The sequence below is a fragment of the Phycodurus eques genome, chromosome 3, assembly GCF_024500275.1.
Source record: "Phycodurus eques isolate BA_2022a chromosome 3, UOR_Pequ_1.1, whole genome shotgun sequence".
Classification (NCBI taxonomy): Eukaryota; Metazoa; Chordata; class Actinopteri; order Syngnathiformes; family Syngnathidae; genus Phycodurus; species Phycodurus eques.
In genome coordinates, this window is record NC_084527.1 from 11,887,837 (window position 1) to 11,907,466 (window position 19,630).

Consider the following 19,630-nt stretch of genomic DNA (forward strand, 5'->3'; position numbering starts at 1 on the left):
CAAAAGAGTTGAGTTTGTGGGGATTGTTACTGGAACACTGACATCCAGGAATTAGTCTGCGTCTGGGAGTTAACTTGGGACAAGCTGTCTGTTCATAGAGAAAGGAGAGATGCATTGTTGACGTTGTATTACGTCACTTTTTATACCACCAGTATACTGAACCTCAAGTTAGCCACATACAGTAAAGACTCATGAGGCCCAACATGAGGCACACATCCACAATCCAGTGAGATCCAATAATGAAAATTATTGACAGTGTCAGATATGTATCAAATTCTACACTGGGGAACACAATTTTTGTTGAGTTAGGTCTGACAACTGTTTTAAACTCATTTTTGGGTGCGGAATCCAAAACTCATCTACATTTTTCTCTATAATGTCAAGTTTTTGAACTATAGCTCCCCATTTTCTTAAGAAATATGAAAAATACTGTGGTTAACAGATATGTGCTTGTTTTATAAAACTTTTCAAATATTGACATACAATGAAATATGAAAGAAACAGGCATGACTGCAATGTTTATTTAACACTATTATGTTTTACAAAGGATATGGCACAAATCCTCTTAATTCCTACTATGCTAGCTTTCTGTTTGCAGCAAACAAGTTTCCACGTAGCTGGAGATGAATCCAATCATAATCAGCTGGCAAGTCTTACTACAGCTAATCAGTGGAATTTTGCTTATCTGGAGGGTAAGCTGTGGAGAAAAAAACTAAATAAACAAAACAAAATAACACACTGCCAACTCTCATACAAAGTCTGAGAATTCCAGGGAGAACAAATGGGTTTTTAAACAGGATTTAAATCTAAGTTATAGGTTTAGGTTCCTGAAACTCATACCACAAAAGCTGCATATATGGCCCTTTGCCTTTTAGCAATGGTATAAGGACCATAGATACCCCTCAATCCTTGGCACACAAAGTATTTTGTGCATATTCGTACAAAACTATATGTCCTTATGTCCTACTATTTACTGATGTGTCAAAATGGCTGCTGTCCGTCCACCCATTTTCTATACCGATTATCCTGTTCAGGGTCACTGGGAACTGGAGACTATCCCATCTGACTTTGGGCGAAGGCAGACTACACCCTGGACTGGTCGCCAGTCAATCAGAGGGCACATAGAGAAAGACATCCGTTCACACTCATTTTTACATCGTCACTGAGTCGGAATTGAAAGCACACTTCCTACAAGCAAATAAATGTGTATTTTAGTACAAGTCTATTTGTAGGCCTCTCAAACAACAAACTGTCCCCTACTTGGTGCCAAACATTTCAAGTGGAATCTTCACTCAAGAGTCGCTGCTGCCATCTTGTGGTTTGAATGGTGTGTGTGTGCTGACTCGCAAACTTATTTAACGCAATAGAGTATAAGCATAGCAATAAAGCCCAAAAGGTGTGGATTTCATCGCTGCTTTTCATTATAATCTCCTTTTTTCACAACACCGACTTCATCAATAAACAAGGGCATGTATGACAGTCTTGTCAAATTCAGTAGGCTGCGCTTTTACAGTTTTCTGACAGCTTGCTTAATTTGTTCGTCATTAGAAAGTGCTGACCCCTAACTCCTTGTTTTAAAGGTCCAAAAAGGTGTTAATCTGATGGTTCCAGTCAGGTGAGTATGGGGGATGGGTTATGGATTTTCAGCCAAAGGAACTGATGACTTTACAAGCTTCTTTGTCTGTCACAGAAGTCACTCAAAGCAGACTCTTGTTCTTTGCCTTTGATCCTGGACACCCACTTTTTGACCGTGCTGTAGTGTAGCCTATTGCAGCTTCCCCATACACATTTTGCAACCTTTTGAAAATGTTTAGTGGTAGTCCACCTTCCAAAGCAAGAAATTCAATCAGAGCTCTCTGTTTCAGACCGGCATCCGACAATGACGGCATTTCCAAAATGGTGGCTAGGCAGAGGACAGGCTTCATCCATCCATCCATTTTCCGAGCCGCTTCTCCTCACTAGGGTCGCGGGCGCGCTGGAGCCAATCCCAGCTGTCATCGGGCAGAAGGCGGGGTACACCCTGAACTGGTTGCCAGCCAATCGCAGGGCACACAGGAACAAACAACCATTCGCACTCACAGTCATGCCTACGGGCAATTTAGAGTCTCCAATTCATGCATGTTTTTGGGATGTGGGAGGAAACCGGAGTGCCCGGAGAAAACCCACGCAGGCACGGGGAGAACATGCAAACTCTACACAGGCGGGGCCGGGGATTGAACCCGGGTCCTCAGAACTGTGAGGCTGACGCTCTAACCAGTCGTCCACCGTGCCGCCAGGACAGGCTTCAATGAAATAAAAACAAAAATAAATTAAAAAAAACACCTCCAACAAGTATTTAAACTACAAATTGTTAAAATTTCTGGGGGAAAAAAAAATCTATTGTTGGTTAAATTGGGATAATTTCTGGTTTTACTGCTCCCCGTATTTGTATTTAATACTTTTGCATATACCATTGCAACAATTTGAGGATTGCTGCTGTATAACAATAAATGGCAGGGGCAATTGTGTCGCTGGTGTTGGGCAGAAACCTCACATCTCTAAAACAATCACTTTTCAAGAAACCACAAAAACTGCCATCATACAGCATTCGTTCTACTGTTTGCAAAAATATGTTTAATATTATACAACACATACAAATACGTAGTCTATCCATTTTCTATACCGCTCATCCTGTTCAGGGTTGGAAGAACATAAAAAATAATACAACGAAATGTTGCGTTTCCTAAATGAATGCATATATTTTTAAAGATATGAAGTTGAAATGAAGTTGGGACGTTGTGTTAAACATAAATAAAAACAGAATACAATGGTTTGCAAATCATGTTCAACCTATATTTAATTGAATACGCTACAAAGACAAGATATTTAATGTTCAAACTGATAAACTTGATTGTTTTTCGCAAAGAATAATTAATTTAGAATTTTATGGCTGCAACACGTTCCAAAAAAGCTGGGACAGGTGGCAAAAAAGACTGAGAATAGCTGAAACTGTACATCAAGCAAGAATGGGAGGGAATTCCACTTACAAAGCTTCAAAAATTAGTGAACTCAGTTCCCAAACATTTATTGAATGTTGTTAAAAGAAAAGGTAATGTAACACAGTGGTAAACATGACCCTGTCCCAGCTTTTTTGGAACGTGTTCAGCCATAAAATTCTAAGTTCATGATTATTTGCTAAAAACAATAAAGTTTATCAGTTTGAACATGATTTGCAAATCATTGTATTCTGTTTTTATTTATGTTTAACACAACGTCCCAACTTCATTGGAATTGGGGTTGTATTTTAAGTCACTGTATATTGAAAAATTAAAAAAACTATTTAAATGATTCAATAAAAAGTGTATTGCGCAGAAAAGTTTAGTAAAATTGTACAGGTACTTCTTTTCCATTTAAAAAAAACCAAAAGTTAAAGATTAAATACAAATGTATTGTACACAAAAGTTCAACTGTATTGAAAAAATGTACTGTACTGGATTGAAAAATATTTTTTTTTTTAAACAGGCTATGCATAGCTCCAAACTACATTCTAACCTTTGATTTTATTTCAAGTATTTTAAGTGTGAGGTACATGCGCTAACTACAACCTCACTGAGCTGGTCTGTAAATAGATTAGGTGTGAGTAAAACTCATTCAAACTACTGGAGTGGAGTTGATTTATTGTTTTTTAAATTATCTTCTTAGCCTTTTCAGTTCAGGTAGGCTAAAATTCCCCAAAAACTTTACAATACAGTACGTATGCATCAGTTACTTTAATGATGGTTCAGTGACATCACCTAGTTGGCGCACACTCAAAGATGATGATGTCGTTAACAAAATATTTTGAAATGATTTCATGTGGAGTTGTTTTTACACTGTCCGTTGAAAATCTTTTCTAACCCTATTGAGCTCTGTTTCTTCTTCATTTACAAAGGTCCACGTTTCGAGAATGCATCTTTGGATTGCAATATATCACGCCCTTCTGGGGTTTGAGAAGCTTCCTTTTCCCTCCTTGGACCTGCAATGAGTTGGTGAAAAGAAAATTAAACCAAAACACTGACATTGTGTATGTCAAATTAACCTTTTCTTTCTTTCTCCTTTCATAGAAATAAGTGACCCTTGTCATTGTTAATATGGCATTTACCCTTTAGAACATGTCACATTTATAGCAGCAACACCAAATGAAAAGACATAGAAGGAATTACTGAATTTGAAAAAGTTGTTCTGTATTTGCAAATACAGTGGTACCTTGGCTCGTGAGTTTACTTCGTTCTGTGGTTTTTTGTTTTTTTGCTCGCACTGTATATCACATAAATTTTCCCCATTAAAATAAATAAATATGCCATTACTCCATTCCAGTCCTCCCCCAAAAAACAAATGTTTATTTTAATAAAGAAAATGACACTGTATTGTATAAAAACATATTAAAAGAGAATGTAAAGAAATAAAATGGTTTTATAAAGTGTAATTGCTGTAGGTAGTGTACTATTCTTGTGTTGGATGTGTGCCTTTAAGGGGCATGGCCCAGTGAGCGACATCAGGAGCTGTAGTCGGTTACTCTGCGTGTGAGCGTCTGGGCATAAATTGTGGCCCCCAGCAGCTCCTTGCAAATGTTGTCATTTTGCATTTGTGTGTTTGACTCGACTAAGGAACAGCTCGTAAGTTGGCCCACTTGTAAGTCATGGTAACACTGTAAATACAAACCAAAACTTTAAATGAACAAAGATAGAAAACTAGTGTGTGTGTATATTGACCTCAATAAATATGAAAACAAAAGGGGACATTTCACAAAAATCTCAGTGAATTTCTGACAAAGAGTTGGTAGAACGCAGCAGACAGAGTTGTCAGCGGATTACATTTGTCCAGTTAGTCCATTGGCTCCATTTTGACTGCACCACCGGATCCCGGGAGCGAACCTTCAGCTTGTGGATATTCTTGGGTATGTGGGAGGGCGAGACACGTCCGATCTGACGTCAGGGAGGAGAACGCAACGACAGCAGTTAGCGAAACGTTCCCATGAGAAAAAACATCGAGTTTTGTGTGTGGAATCGTTGCACGTATCTCACCTTTTCATCAGAGTCCATATATTCCACTTCATGTTCCAGGGCGAAGAAGCTGTCAGGGGTAGACCAGCTGGATGGAGGATGGACGGTCAAGCTCAAATGTTGCTCATACTCTTGACATTTGACAATCTGAGGACTGTCTGGTTCAACTTGGCACACAATACAATTGACAAGTTTACATTCAACACTTTTTGGGGTGACAGTCTACATACAGTAATTCCATGTTATCGACTGTGAATGTCTGTCGAGCTATCCATCCATCCATCCATACTACTCACAAAAGTTAGGGATATTGGGCTTTCAGGTGGGATTTCAGCATGAACCTAAAATTCACTGTACAATTTACAGATGTACTTAATTTGAGCCACTGAGAACTATAGGGGGATAACTCATTTTTTGTCATTAAAGTTAAATGCAGAAACTAACAGGGAAATGGAATGGCTTTTAGACGAATACAGGTCCAAAAACGTCCGATTTTGACAAATAGGAGGTACTGCATTATTGAACTCAGCAATGTTTTTTTTTAGATTGGGTGTCAGTTCATCAGAATGTTAGTAGTAAATGTTTTTTAGTTATTTATATATTCAGAAATAAGGCAGCACGGTGGACGACTGGTTAGAGCGTCAGCCTCACAGTTCTGAGGACCCGGGTTCAATCCCCGGCCCCGCCTGTGTGGAGTTTGCATGTTCTCCCCGTGCCTGCGTGGGTTTTCTCCGGGCGCTCCGGTTTCCTCCCACATCCCAAAAACATCCATTAATTGGTGACTCTAAATTGCCCGTGACTGTGAGTGCGAATGGTTGTTTGTATGTGCCCTGCGATTGGCTGGCAACCAGTTCAGGATGTACCCCGCCTCCTGCCCGATGACAGCTGGGATAGGCTCCAGCACGCCCGCAACCCTAGTGAGGAGAAGCGGCTCAGAAAATGGATGGCTGGATATATTCAGAAATATTGAGCTAACGGCTGTTTGAACTTACAACTATTGCACTAAACCCTTAGTTACAGCCAGAAAAATGTAAATTATTAAATTGACAAAACTAGAGTCCGCCCACTCTGGTTCCCAGTGGCTCATTTGACCTTTGATCTTTTGAATGCCAAGTCCAACTGTTTAATGCTTCAGTACTTTTTGCGGTAATTTCTTCTCTCTAACAAGGAGCTGAACATGACTCTACCAGTCCTTCAGTATTTCTATTGCTGATTACACTCAGAGATCAGTGGCCACATCCCTTTGAGAATAAGTGAAGCCTCGCAATTGCAAGGTTAATAAACTGATAAACTCAATTGTTGTCTTAATCTCATGATGTCAAAATGTGATGAAGAGGACTAAACCCAGTTTTGGTAATTTGGTGCACCGGTTTTGGTAATTTGGTGCACCTTCAATCCTGTCCAATCTAACCAGGTTCCCTCATTGCCTTTAAAAGTGGCACAACAGTCTTGCATGGAGAGCTCTCTTTATGTGGAAGAGGATGCAGTGATCCGTGTGTGACTGGAGCATTGTCACTGTTCTTGGCCGATGTAGTAACAGGCAACGTGATTAAATACAGTATGAGCTGACGCTATAAACATGTCTGCAGACCTCATGTATCTATCTCCAACCACACGGATTCTAGTAGTATACTTACACTAATAATAGAACTTCTAATACTATTACGGATACAAAAAATAATCCCAATATTTGATAGTAATAATGATTTGATCAATATTGTATAATCCGAATACTATTACTGTAATGATAATGGTGATACTTATAATAATTATATACTGTGTCATGAATAAAAAACACATTCCTCATAATAATCTTGATTTAGTGGTGTGGCTTGTGGGGGGGGAAAAACACATTAAGCAAACGTGTCCCTTCATTAGTTGCAATGACTCACTGATATCTCGAAGATAAAATATCTTGGTCTTCCTCAGGACGGAATGGCCCTCAATGGCCTCAGCCGTGAGTGTCAGCATGGTGCTCTCCTCGGCGTAGGGGGAGAGCGAGTGGTTAAGCTCAAATTGGAGTCTCCCATCTTGTTCGTTGCTGCTGACCCAGGGGCACGACTTGCCTCCTTTACGACTGTGGAAGGGAGGCGAGAAAAAAAAAATGTAGACATTGTGTGAAACTGACCCATTGAAGCTTCCACTGTGTGTGCTCCCCAATTTTGGGTAAAAGGACACTTTAGACAGAAGCAGGCAGAAGGCTGTGTATTATGCCTTTGAAGATGTGTCCATTGATTTTTGATGGATTCAAATGACTATGCAGACAAATGCATAGCTTTATCAAAAGCCTGTATTTTTTTGTTTTGTTTCACAAAATAAATGTTTTCTTTCTTCATCTTAAGCAGGGAAGCCCAGACTTCCCTCCCCCAACCACATCATCTAGCTCTTCTGGGGGGATCCCAAAGCATTCCCAGGCCATCTGAGAGACGGAGTCTCTCCAGCGTGTCGTGGGTCGTCCCCTGCCCCACCTCCTGGTGGGACGTGCCAGTAACACCTCACCAGGGAAGCGTCCCGCAGGCATCCTAATCAGATGCCCAAGCCACCTCATCTGGATCCTCTCGAGGCGGAGGAGCAGCGGCTCTACTCTGAGCCCCTCCCGGATGACCGAGCTTCTCACCCTATCTCTAACGGAGAGCCCGGACACCCTGCGTAGGAAATCATTACGGCTGCTCGTATCCGGGATCTTGTTCTTTTGACCCACAGCTTGTGACCATAGGAGAGGGTAGGAATGTAGATCGACCAGTAAATTGAGAGCTTTGCCTTTTGGCTCAGCTCCTCCTTCACCATGACAGACTGATACAGAGTCCGCACAACTGCAGATGCTGCACCAGTCTGCCTGTCGATCTCCCGCTCCATTCTTCCCCCACTTGTGAACAAGACCCCGAGATAGAGTACTTGAACTGCTTCACTTGGGGCAGGATCTCTTCCTTGACCCGGAGAGGGCACTCCACTCTATTCCGACTGAGGACCATGGGTTCAGATTTGGAGGTACTGATTTCCATCCCAGCCGCCTCACACTCGGCTGCAAACCACTCAAGTGAGTGTTGAATATCATGGTTTGATGCAGCTATCAGAACCACGTCATCCACAAAAAGCAGAGACGTAAAACTGACGTCACCAAACCGGACCACCTCAACACCTCAGCTGCACCTAGAAATTCTGTCCATGAAGGTAATGAACAGAATCGGTGACAAAGGGCAGCCTTGGTGCAGTCCAACCCTCACTGGAAACATATTCGACTTACTGCCGGCAATGTGGACTAAACTCTGACACTCGTCGTACAGGGACGGAACAGCCCGTATCAGGGGGTCATGTACCCCATACTCCTTGAGCACCTCCCACAGGAATCCCCGAGGAACACAGTCGAACGCCTTCTCCAAGTCCACAAAACACATTGTTGGGCGAGCTCCCATGCACACTCGAGGACCCGGCTGAGGGTGTAGAGCTGGTCCACTCCTCCACGGCCAGGACTAAAACCACACTCCTCCTCCGGAATCTAAGATTCGACTTCCCGATGGACCCTCCTCTCCAGAACCCCTGAATAAACCTTACCAGGGAGGCTGAGGAGTGTGATGCCCCTATACTTTGAACACACCCGGTCCATTTCTTAAAAAGGGGGCCCACCACCCTGGTCTGCCAATACAGAGGTACCGACCCCGATGTCCACGCAATGTTGCAGAGGTGTGTCAACAAGGACACCCCTACAACATCCAGAGCCTTTAGGAACTCTGGGTGGATCTCACCCACCCTCGGGGCCCTGCCACCAAGGAGCTTTTTAACCACCTTGGTGACTTCAACCCCAGAGATAGGGGAACCCGCCTCAGAGTTCCCAGACTCTGCGTCCTCCTGGGAAGGCATGCTGGTAGAATTGAGGAGGTCTTCGACGTATTCGGCCCACCGACTCACAACGTCCTGAGTTGAGGTCAACAGTGCCCCATCTCCACTATACACAGTGTTGATGGTGCACTGCTTCCCCCTCCTAAGACGCCAGATGGTGGACCGGAATTTCCTCGAAGCAGTCCGAAAGTCGTTTTCCATGGCCTCACCGAACACCTCCCACGCCCGGGTTTTTGCTTCAGCGACCACCAAAGCTGCGATCCGCTTGGCCAGCCTGGACCCATCATCTGCCTCCGGATTCCCACAGGCCAAAAATGCCCAATAGGCTAGAACACCAGGCTGGAGGGCAATCAGTATGCCCACACCTGCATGCCGCCTCTCACCCTGGGCAACTCCAGAGTGGAAGAGAGTCCACCCCCTCTCAAGAAGACTGGTACCGGAGCCCAAGCTGTGTGTTGAGGTGAGCCCGACTATGTCCAGTCGGAATTTCTCAACCTCACACACCAACTCAGGCTCTTTCCCTGCCAGAAAAGTGAGGTTCCACGTCCCGAGAGCCAGCTTCTGTAGTCGGGGATCGGACCACCAAGGTCCCCGCCTTCAGTTGCCATCCAGCTCACACAGCACCTGACCCCCTTGGCACCTCCCACCTGTGTTGAGGCCATGGGAATAATATAAATTCTCAGGTTAAAATATACAGTAATGTGCATGGGAAACATCTGCAGTTCACTCTTCACAAATTCACCCTATTTGTGTTTTTTTGTGTGCTCTTTCTGAAAAGCATCAAGATGGCACCAAAGCCCTGCCTAATCAGGAAAGTAAGTACACTAATTCATAGAACGAAGGTTGAAGTGATACACCTCAACTGAGAGACAAGCTTTGTATGTTGAGGAGGAGCTAAGCGTAGCCTGGGTTGTTAGTGGAAATTACTTGTTCCCATGTGCACTTCAAGTGCATTTTTTAAAACTCAAATAATCTGTAAACCATTTATTTTTCAGGTCAATATTGTCAAATGAATGAGATGATATTAAAATGTTTTGGGAAGATAGTTTTTTTCGTATATTTACGGTTTGAACTATTACTATAGGCAATTATTAACATTTCAGTGGGGATGGATATTACTCACAGTTTTTCTCTATCCTATGCGTACAGTAGGGGCTTACCGTATTCAAGACTTTAAAATTGTACAATGTAGTTTTGAATTCGCCAGGATAGTTTCGGTCAGTCTGCGGTTCGAGGTGCGGCTCAGCGAGAGATACACACATAATCAGGCCGAAATTTGAGTATTTCCCCCCTTCCGATAAATGTCAGCAAAGGCTCGATTATCGGATGTCTCTGAAAGACGATCCTTGAATAATCATCCTGTGGTGTGAGGTGTGTTAAGAGTGATTATTCCTTCCCGATCGGCTCTGAAAACGGTGGCCGTCGACAATTGTAAATGTTAAACCTGTTCAGTATTTACTATCACAAAATATTTTATGTCTGAGTAACCTTTGTATTTGTGTACTTTAGCAAAAGGTCAACATTATGTTTGCTTTAGTTTTTTTGTTTGTTTACCAATCTGGGCCCAGTCCAAGGCGCACAGCCTCGTATGTAGTGTCGTTCCACGTACAGCTAAACATGCAGTGGTAAGAATTTGCGCGACACGTCAGGAAGGAATCTATAAGACACACAATTTGTTTTTTAAAAATCAAACAAATTAAAGAATATCATAGATTTTTTTTTAGACTGCATAAAACAAAATAATCTCACCAAGTTCCTTGTCATCCTCGACCATCAGCAGGAGATAAATGGACGCGCTCTCTCCTCCGCTCCAGCAAGTGTAATTTCCCAGCACAGGACCGTCTACCTCGTTGACCCGTAGATTTGGACCATGCTTAAGCACGTTGTCCTCGTACTCCATCTCCTCACCTCTGAACGTCCATTGGACTTCATTTCCCTTGGATGTTGCACCACACGGCAATGTGACAAAGGCGTCGTCGTTTCTCTTTGCCACCACGACTGCGGGGGTTGGGGTGGGGGGTTTTGGGGGGGAATGAAGTCGATAAAGATAATGACCCTCTCAAGAAATGGCAGAGGTAGGAGAAGTACTCTAATACAAGTACAGAATTTAAAAAAAAAAAAAAAAAAAAAAAAAAAAGACTGATAATGATTGCACAACCAACATTGTCCCAGATTATCGCACTACTCGTCACTTTAAATCGCATACACTCCTTGAAGTCTCGGCGCCCTTTGTACAATGGTCATTGCACCGGACTATTGCAATATTAGTCATTCGAACTGCTCTAAGTGCGAGAGGACTCTGCATCTTTTTGCACAATTGTCAAAAAAAGAAATAAGAAAATAAAAAAATCTACCGGCATTACCTGATAACAAGCAACCCTTTACTGCTCAGTGACTGTTTTTTTTTTTTTTTTTTTTTTTGTCAATGTCTTTATGTCTCAAAAGTGTTCTCTGTCAATTGACTGTCTGTTGTTGTACTAGAGCGACTCCAACTACCGGAGACAAATTCCTTGTGTGTTTTTTGGACATACTTGGCAAATAAAGATGATTCTGATTCTAAAGGTAGAAGTATGAAGTCCGCTCCTTTTTAAAGGTAAGTTTGAACTTGTTTGAAAGTTTCAAATGGGGGGGGATTATATATATATATATATATATATATACACATACATATATTATGTTTGCTAAAACTATGAGTATGACCTGATAGTAACACATGAGAAAAATTACCTGTGAGAAAGTCAGCCCTCTCTCACCCCATATTGTTAATCAAATTTGAGTTTTAGGAAATCACTGAGGAAAAACAATCGATCTGACACGGTGTCAATCATACTGTAGCTTGTGCACTCGCAGGCACACTCATAGTGGGCACACCCCCATGGCCGTGTGCTGACATGTCACCTTGCTCTTTAAGAGTTTTGCTAAAGAAATAATGGCGAAATATCCACCTATTGAAAATGTTAAAATAGACATTTTGTTTGCCTACCACTGGGCATAATAATAGCAAACAGAAGTATAAAAAGAAGGAAGTGGATAGATCCTGAGAAAAAAAAAAAGGGTGGGCATATGAGTTGTCTTTAGAGGTGGAGGGAGCTCAGGCAGCTGAGGATTCAGAACGGATGTAGAATTAGCGATATTTCTGCCCGACTGGTAAGTTTATCACCTCTTTTTGTTTTTTAATTGATTATGCATTACAAAAAAGAAAACATCAAACAGATAACATTTAGTATTATAGTAACATGTCATGACGAATAATTAATGCTACCAATGTTGTAGCCGTGGCTAACGTTGGCTTGTATACAGTGCTAATAGTAGCTTAGAATTGCTAGCACATACAGTAGTAGCTCTGCTATTTTGTTGAAGCTGGACAGCATTCTCTGTTTATCACACAACCAGAGGGAAAAGAACAACTTGTGGATTGGGGGGCACTTCCAACAACGATGGCCATCATGCTCACTTAGTCATGTTACTCTTTGGTGGCTTGCTACATGTAATTATGCTCATGATAAGCAAGTCGCCACAAGTCTTTATTGGAGTCGGAGTTCTCTTAAATAAGGTAAGGGATGGGGAATATCTTGCTTCTCTGATTCTGTTATGTTATCATTGTTAATTTCTCTATGATGCAACTTTGTTTTTTCCACCTTTTAAGTCCCCAAGATCTCAAACAATCCATTAATCAAAATCTTACCCACGGTTGAATTTACCTGTCTCCATCTACACCTTTTTGGTCTCTTTTTTGCATCATTTTGTCATTTACAGAGGTTGCAAAAATTAAGGGGTAAAAGTACACATCTGTTTTCAAATCATCAGAAAATTACATACTTAAATAGCATACGGACCCACTGCAATACAGAGATAGAGAAAATATGATAATGCATAAAATGTAAAAACATACAATTTTTAGGGAAGTAGTTGAGTCCATTTGCTCCCATCAGGCTGATGAACAGGAGCCCAAATATCCACATTGATCTCTGTGGGTGTCAGAGGAGAAAATATTAGCCATTAAAAAGAACAAAACAAACATATTTTAACTGGCATGTCCATTCACTCCCTGGTTTATCATTGACAATACAATCCTACACGGATAGTAATTTTAAATAAGCATCTAATGCACTTCTCTTACCATTCTGGTGAAATAACACTGAAAATAAATGAAGAGCAGAAGTCCAGTTGACGTGATGATCAAATGCACCAAGTGGCCGCCAAGGCTAATTCTTATATTGTTGAGGAACAGCAAGCATCAGCACCATTTTTGAAACCGTGCGGGGGTGAGCGAAAGATAGTAACTTAGACAAGTAGTAAACTAAAGCAGCGGACTGTTGAAAGAGCATTTCCTGTCTGTTGTTTTGCATGTCAAATTAAGTATGAAAAAGGGGGAAAAAGCAGGGTGGTTTCGAATCAGATAATAATGCACGATAATAAAGTGCTCATGTTAGTATTCAGTGGGATGGGGGGTTGCCCTCGATTGCTGTATACAGTTTAGGTTAGGTTTTCATCACTTGTTTGTGAGTTAACAGGTTTACATGTATTCTGTTTTTATTTAATCAGGTAAATCAGTTGTCATTTACCAAATGTCATTTACACTGACCTGGCCAAGAGGCAGCCACATCCATGCATCATAATAGCAACATATCGTAACACATATTATTAATTCAGAAAATCTCAAAACATTTAAAAAACAAAACATACAATGGTACTAAAACCCTTCAGAAAAAGGCACAGCAATCATAAACTGTTAGTTAATGTTACTGTACAAGACTATACAGTATATATACAGTATATACTAGATAGGCTTACACTGAGAATGTAAATGTATTTTGTTTTTTGTGAAAGCTTGTCTATTTTTGATTTGCTGTTACATCTGCGACGCTGCGACCCAATTCATTAGCCGACGATTAAGTTTTGAATCGCAGCAACAATAGTGGTTGACAGTCGGCCACTCATGAAAACTACTTGGCGAACCGTGCGCACTGCACTACAGTTCAGTCGGGTTTGGCTGTGTCGCTCAGTGTGCGGCGGGCCTAACTCGAAGGCCACGAAGTTAAGCAGAACTATGGATAAAAGTGAAAAAAAGGTATAGAGCTTTGTATTTGGGTTATTTGTCCATTTGCTTTTTAGCTAAGTGGCTACTTTGTTAATGGAGGATGAAAAACAGATAATTCCAACTGAATGTTTCCATACTGACTCATGTTTAAAAAATAAATAAATAATAATGTACCCTTTTTAAGATCATCACCAAAATGGATTAAATATATATTGTTGTTGATTTGTAATCAGGTGTTCCTTCATACATTATTCATCTACAATGTTTTGTGGACATTGGTTTTGTATTGATTTGTGCAAACCTGCTGTGTCCTCTCATGTTTATGAACAAGCTGGGTGGTGACCTAAGACTTTTGCATAGTACTGAAGAATAATAAAAATTAAAAATTAAATTAAGGGCAACATAAGGGAAACAGAATTAAATTTCCCATTGAGGGATTATAATCAGTATAGTACAGTAAATCAGTATAGTGGATTTACAGTTGTTTTTGTCAAATAGGGAAAGAAATGGTACAATCTAAATTCAATTTAATTTTTTAAATCTCAGTTGTTAATGGTGAAAAATTGGGATTTTTTTTTTTTTTTTTTACCTCAATGACTTAGTGAATGAATATATTTTAATACTATACAGTTCAGGTTTATAAATATTTACCTTTATACACCAGCACAATGGACGTGAAATACAATGTGATTGAAGCATAGACTGCTTTAACTTGAGGTTTCACAGAAATATGGCATTTAGCACTGAGAAATTATAAAAAAAATCATTTTATCTATATTGTATGTCATTTATTAGGACATTCAGCATAATTGGTAATAGTGAAGATGAAAACGCTGTAGGCTACAGTTACTGACTGCTTGAACCCCAGAACCCATAGACAGCCCCAAATTTTGAGTTTATACTATTTAAAGTCAAATAAATGGAATATTCTTCTAGGACAAGTTGGTGGTCAGATCTCATGTCAATAAAACAACTTTTTCCACTCACTGATGACAAAACTGAAGGCAGCACGAGCCTCAAATAAGCAGTGGGCAGAACAGTTTAAATTTGGAATGGGAAACGATGAACTTCTTTGTTGAATGCCTCATTCACTTTTTTTTTTTTGCATCGTAAATGTGGGACTGTGGGGAAAAATGGAATTTGTGGAATCTGGAAAATTGCTCCCCGCATGTCCTGAATTTATGTCAATATTTGTAAATATGAATGGTTTGAATCGGTTGAGAAATGTGGAAAGAGTTGAATGCTTTTCAGCATTAACCATTATGACAAATACAAATATACGATTTTTTTTTTTCCAAATAAATAAAATGCAAAATACTAATCAACTTGTCTATGGTGTACATTTTGATGCTGATGAATTCTATGATTTCTCATTTAATCTCATGACCAACACCAACATGACATCGATATAGTAAGCAAATAGATGGAGTGGGAGTGCAGTAGATAGTACTATGTCATTTAGCTCTTTATGAAAAGATGGCAGAGGGATGCCCCATGAAGGAATTTCCCTGCATATTAGTCATTTAATGGACAACCCCAATTTGTTCGGCAAATGTCATTTTAAGACTTCCTCATTGTGTAACATGTTCCTGTCCAGCGTGTAAAAGAAGTAGTTTCATATGGTAAACCGCAACGCATGTTTCCTGCAGGGCTTCCTCGATGTGTCATTTCCCCCACACCCCTCTTTTCATTCATCACTGATTACGTCGACATGAACATTCATCTCTGGTTTCAGTAGTTTTAATTAGGTAGTGGGGAATGTTGAGGATATTTTGATTCCTGATTACATTCCATCCCATTGATGAAATTGACGACTTTCTGTCCATCCATTTTCTATTACACTTGCCCTCATTTGGGTCACTGAGCTGGAACCTAGCCCTTACTTACTTTGGGCAAAAGAGGGACAGGTTGTAACAACTCATTCAGTAATAGATAAGACGGTGTGATAGTAATGTCCTTTAGAAAGGCAGGTTTCAGTTTAGCTGACATTTTCCTTTGTGTGGTTTTATGATATTAAACTTAAGATTGTGAAGGTCAATATTTTTTCTTCTTCTGGGCTACTAATCATCCACTTTGTATCTGATTAAATTATGTCAAGTAATGGATTTTCTTATTTGTCACGGTCATGGCCTCGCCACCTACTAAAAGGTCCTCTGCTCGGTTTGATTATTAAATAATGCTGCATCGTTAAAAAGATAAAATCAAACACGTGGTTTCAATGTAATCTTTATTACGTGATTACTTCCACTAGTTTGTTGGCATCACAAAGCAAGAGTGGCAGCGTTAAGATGGCTGAATTAAATACTTTTACTGCAGAATGCCACAGAGCGGTGTAGCAGAGGACAGGGATTTCAGTTTTACTCGTTTTATCCCACATAAACTGGACGTGCAGTCGTCACGGACAAATAAAAAATGAGGTGAGTTAAGAGTTTGTGTTTGTTGGGGTATGTTAGTTGGCCTCGTTCTTTGAAGCCTCATCGAAGTTCTCGACAAGATCTGAAATAATAGACACAGCACTTAGGAGGTAATCATCAAAACCGAGGTTCCACTGTAGTGCATTTTAGGTTTATCTTGAAATTTGACCAAAAAGACGAATAAACGTTTTGTGAGAAGTTTATGTGTAAATCACATGACAACCATTGCTCACCAGGAACTTCGTCATCCTCCTCTTCGGCAGCGACCATGGGTGCTTTGCTCTCCCCGGCTAGGAAAAGCACAAACCATTGTTGATTGTGGACCTCAACGGACAAAAAAGGTGAGTGGAAAGTGTCGTTCCTACTTGGATTGGGCAGCGTCTCTGCTAATCTCCTGAGGCTCGTAAGACTGTCCGCTCCCAACTGGTGTAGGATTCCCGGGAGCATCTCCGTGAGCTGTTTGTTCTCAGCGTGGCCCGTAATGGAGAAGGTGTTGGCCGCCAGGGATGCCTGCACCTTTGGGTTGTTGAAGTGGATAACTGTTCCCTGGTTTGTGAACATATTCACCTGCACAGAGTAGAAAAAAAATTAAGTGGTCCAAAAAGAAGAAGACCTTGCTTTGATAATGCATTTGTGCCTCTTAATAACATAGCCCAGTGATTCTCAAAGTGTGGTAATAGTACCACAACATTTAATCTTTTCAGAACAGTTTGTTTTTAAACGTTCATTTAGGTACAGTCAATCGCAGCACAAATGAAAAACATTATAAAATCACAAAGGTATTCTGCTGAGCTCAGACCTTTGCCAGGGCAGAACAAGTGAAAAGAGATCACAGACTGACGTATTTCTGCGTTTCCATTTGTTAGTTATTTCCCTGTGTGAATGTTCGTATAGACAGAGGCTACCATTTTGATTCCTTGGTGTACCATACCATTCACGTCATTGACTCCAACATTTAAAGTGATGACAGACTTTCCACCAATCTGATTGGCTGTATCGGATTGGCCAATATTTTGCTTTTTATGCAAATTTTGTGATGGGCTGTAATGTCATATTTCCCGATCAATGACCCACAAACTAAGACATACAACCGACACAATCTCGTTTACTCCGGGGATGTTCCACGGTGCCGTCTTGTATGTTTGAGTCTGAAACATAATTTATTTGATTAATTTATTTTGTGATGAAGACAGTTTTTGGGTCAGTGAAAAAAAACATGCCGATGTTGTGGGACTTCTTTGTGGTGTCTGAGACAGATAAAACTCAAACTATTTGCAACCTGTGCATCACTGCAGTACCTTGTGGGGGAATGTCTACAAAATGCTTCAACAAATTTACTCAGGCACCTGTAAAAGGAACGCAAGGCGGAGCATGTCGAATAGGAGAAACGCAGCGAGGGGAAAAAAAAAAAGCGAACAATGAAACGGACACTAAAGCAAATGGTACCCATCCGTGTAGCCCTGACAGTGAAAAGGTAAGAGCTGCGACACAGAAACTTAAGAGTTCATCATGCTGGTCAACCTACCATTTAATATTGTGGAGATTTGTTTGCACCATACAGCACTGGATATTAATTTTGCGTTTTGCAACATAAATGCAATTCCGTGCATTATTCATTTACACCTGGTGGTGGTAAGCTACTTGTGTAGCCACAGCTGCCTTGTGGCAGTCTGACAGAAGTGTGGCTGCCATTCTGCACTTACGGCCCCTCCGACCACCACCGAACAGCCAACCACATTCATTCGTAGGCAATGCGGGTTAAGTGTCTTGCCCAGGGACACTACGACAACATGCACTCAGGCGGGGATAGAAACCGGCCACCCTTCAGTTACAAGGCATACTGTATACATTTATCATTGTGGATGTAGGACTGCACTGAATCATATTGAGATTTCTAAATCATATTAAGATTTAAAAAACTTGAGTTACCTAATATAGATTTTCAAACTATTAACACCTTTCCGTAAAGTTGCAATATCAGAATTTGTGACGCGTTGTAGTATTTCATGATCACGTGTTTCCAAGCCTGACCAAGTTATCTGTACCTCCTCGATGCCAGAGATATTGTTGACTCCCAGCTTCTTAAGGGAGAACTGCAGCTTCTTGTCATCTGCCGTCGCTGTTCTGTGCACCACCTTCTTCTTTCTGCGGGCTGATCCCTGCAAAAAGCAATAAGCATGTCAGCTACTGGACGCGATTTAGAGGAATTAAAACAGGTCCAGTCTGTAGGCCAACTCACCTTGCCACCTATGCGGACCTGCACCTGCAGTTTGGCGAGCTTCTCCTGGTTCATTATGGACTCCTTCATCTGAGATCAGGAAAAAGATGTTTAAATTCGTAAAGACTTAAGGGGCTACAATGAGTACACCCACAAGTTGTGCTTTTTGCATCACTTTCTCTACACGTTTTGTGCTGAAAATCAATAGGAACTAGAGTTGTACATTTTGAAACCACTGGGAAAAAACAAACTTTAAATGATGAAATTGCATTCCAATATAGGGTGTATGGTAGAATAAGCTTTGTAGTGAACTGTCAATCATGAAACTCACTCGAATCCTACCTTGGGAGGTTTCAGCTGCCACACGTCTTAAAAATAGCAGCAGAGCACCAAGCTCACGACCATCATGGGATACTTTCACATATGCATTTAGTTCAGTCGATTAACCTCATAGCCTTGGGTGTCAATGCAAAATGATATTTTGCCAACAATGAGTCACAGGGCGGTCGGTGACCGACTGGTTAGCACTTCTGCCTCACAGTTCTGAGGACCGGGGTTCAAAGTTCAGAATTACGTGCCTGCGTGGGTTTTCTCCGGGCACTCCGGTTGCCTCCCACATCACCAAAACATGCATTAATTGAAGGCTCTAGATTGCCCGTAGGCGTGAATGTGGGTGCGAATGGTTGCTTGTTTCTATGTGCCCTGCGATTGGCTGGCGACCGGTTCAGGGTATACCCCGCCGTTCGCCCGAAGATAGCTGGGGTAGGCTCCAGCACGCCCGCGACCCTAGTGAGGATAAGCGAAATGGAAGATGAATGAATGAATGAGTCACAGTGCTACTTATCATTCTCGCCTACAAGAAAGCTAATAAATAGCCACCCAAGCTAATAGGCTCGTTGAGGGCTCGTAGAATTGACATTAGCACACATCTGGTGGTTGTATCACTCTTTTAAGAGTCCTAGTATGTGACTAAATCTCCACATTTTACAGAACCAAGACTAAAAGAGGCCGGATCATTTGAGAATTACGTGAACTGACCTGGGAGTGTGTAAACACGCGTCTCGCACAGCGGATGAAGCTCAGAGAAAGGGGCAGGAAC

The 19,630-nt window shown here is 41.2% G+C and overlaps 2 protein-coding genes across 3 annotated transcripts; both read right to left on the reverse strand.

The window, feature by feature from the left end:
• Positions 1–3,475: 3,475 nt before the first annotated feature.
• Positions 3,476–12,985, reverse strand: il12b2 (interleukin 12B 2). The gene is made up of 8 exons (XM_061673432.1): positions 12,979–12,985; positions 12,751–12,826; positions 10,608–10,856; positions 10,413–10,515; positions 6,914–7,098; positions 5,043–5,188; positions 4,833–4,943; positions 3,476–3,994 (listed from the first exon to the last, which is right to left on the reverse strand). Exons 1-8 carry the CDS (start codon positions 12,979–12,981, stop codon positions 3,899–3,901), a joined length of 969 nt encoding a protein of 322 aa, XP_061529416.1. The 5' UTR covers positions 12,982–12,985; the 3' UTR covers positions 3,476–3,898.
• Positions 12,986–16,109: 3,124 nt separating this feature from the next.
• Positions 16,110–19,621, reverse strand: LOC133399983 (transcription factor BTF3-like). Of its 2 annotated transcripts, XM_061672076.1 has the most exons (7): positions 19,570–19,621; positions 18,874–19,317; positions 18,553–18,621; positions 18,359–18,472; positions 16,679–16,880; positions 16,547–16,603; positions 16,110–16,395 (listed from the first exon to the last, which is right to left on the reverse strand). In XM_061672076.1, exons 3-7 carry the CDS (start codon positions 18,619–18,621, stop codon positions 16,349–16,351), a joined length of 489 nt encoding a protein of 162 aa, XP_061528060.1. In that variant the 5' UTR covers positions 18,874–19,317; positions 19,570–19,621; the 3' UTR covers positions 16,110–16,348. The 2 variants fall into 2 exon arrangements, with proteins under 2 accessions (XP_061528060.1, XP_061528059.1); XM_061672075.1 differs by lacking the exon at positions 18,874–19,317.
• Between the last annotated feature and the right edge of the window lie 9 nt (positions 19,622–19,630).

What these genes read in the sequence shown, in the direction of transcription:
- il12b2 (XM_061673432.1), bottom strand. An exon ending in CGAGGATGACAAGGAACTTG is followed by an intron (nt 10,516 to 10,607) that starts GTGAGATTATTT and finishes TGTGTCTTATAG; the next exon opens with ATTCCTTCCTGACGTGTCGC. An exon ending in ATTTTATCTTCGAGATATCA is followed by an intron (nt 5,189 to 6,913) that starts GTGAGTCATTGC and finishes TTGTGTGCCAAG; the next exon opens with TTGAACCAGACAGTCCTCAG.
- LOC133399983 (XM_061672075.1), bottom strand. Translation starts at nt 18,621, where the DNA reads ATGAAGGAGTCCATAATGAACCAGGAGAAGCTCGCCAAACTGCAGGTG. An exon ending in AGAGACGCTGCCCAATCCAA is followed by an intron (nt 16,604 to 16,678) that starts GTAGGAACGACA and finishes TGCTTTTCCTAG; the next exon opens with CCGGGGAGAGCAAAGCACCC. An exon ending in GGAGGATGACGAAGTTCCTG is followed by an intron (nt 16,396 to 16,546) that starts GTGAGCAATGGT and finishes CTATTATTTCAG; the next exon opens with ATCTTGTCGAGAACTTCGAT.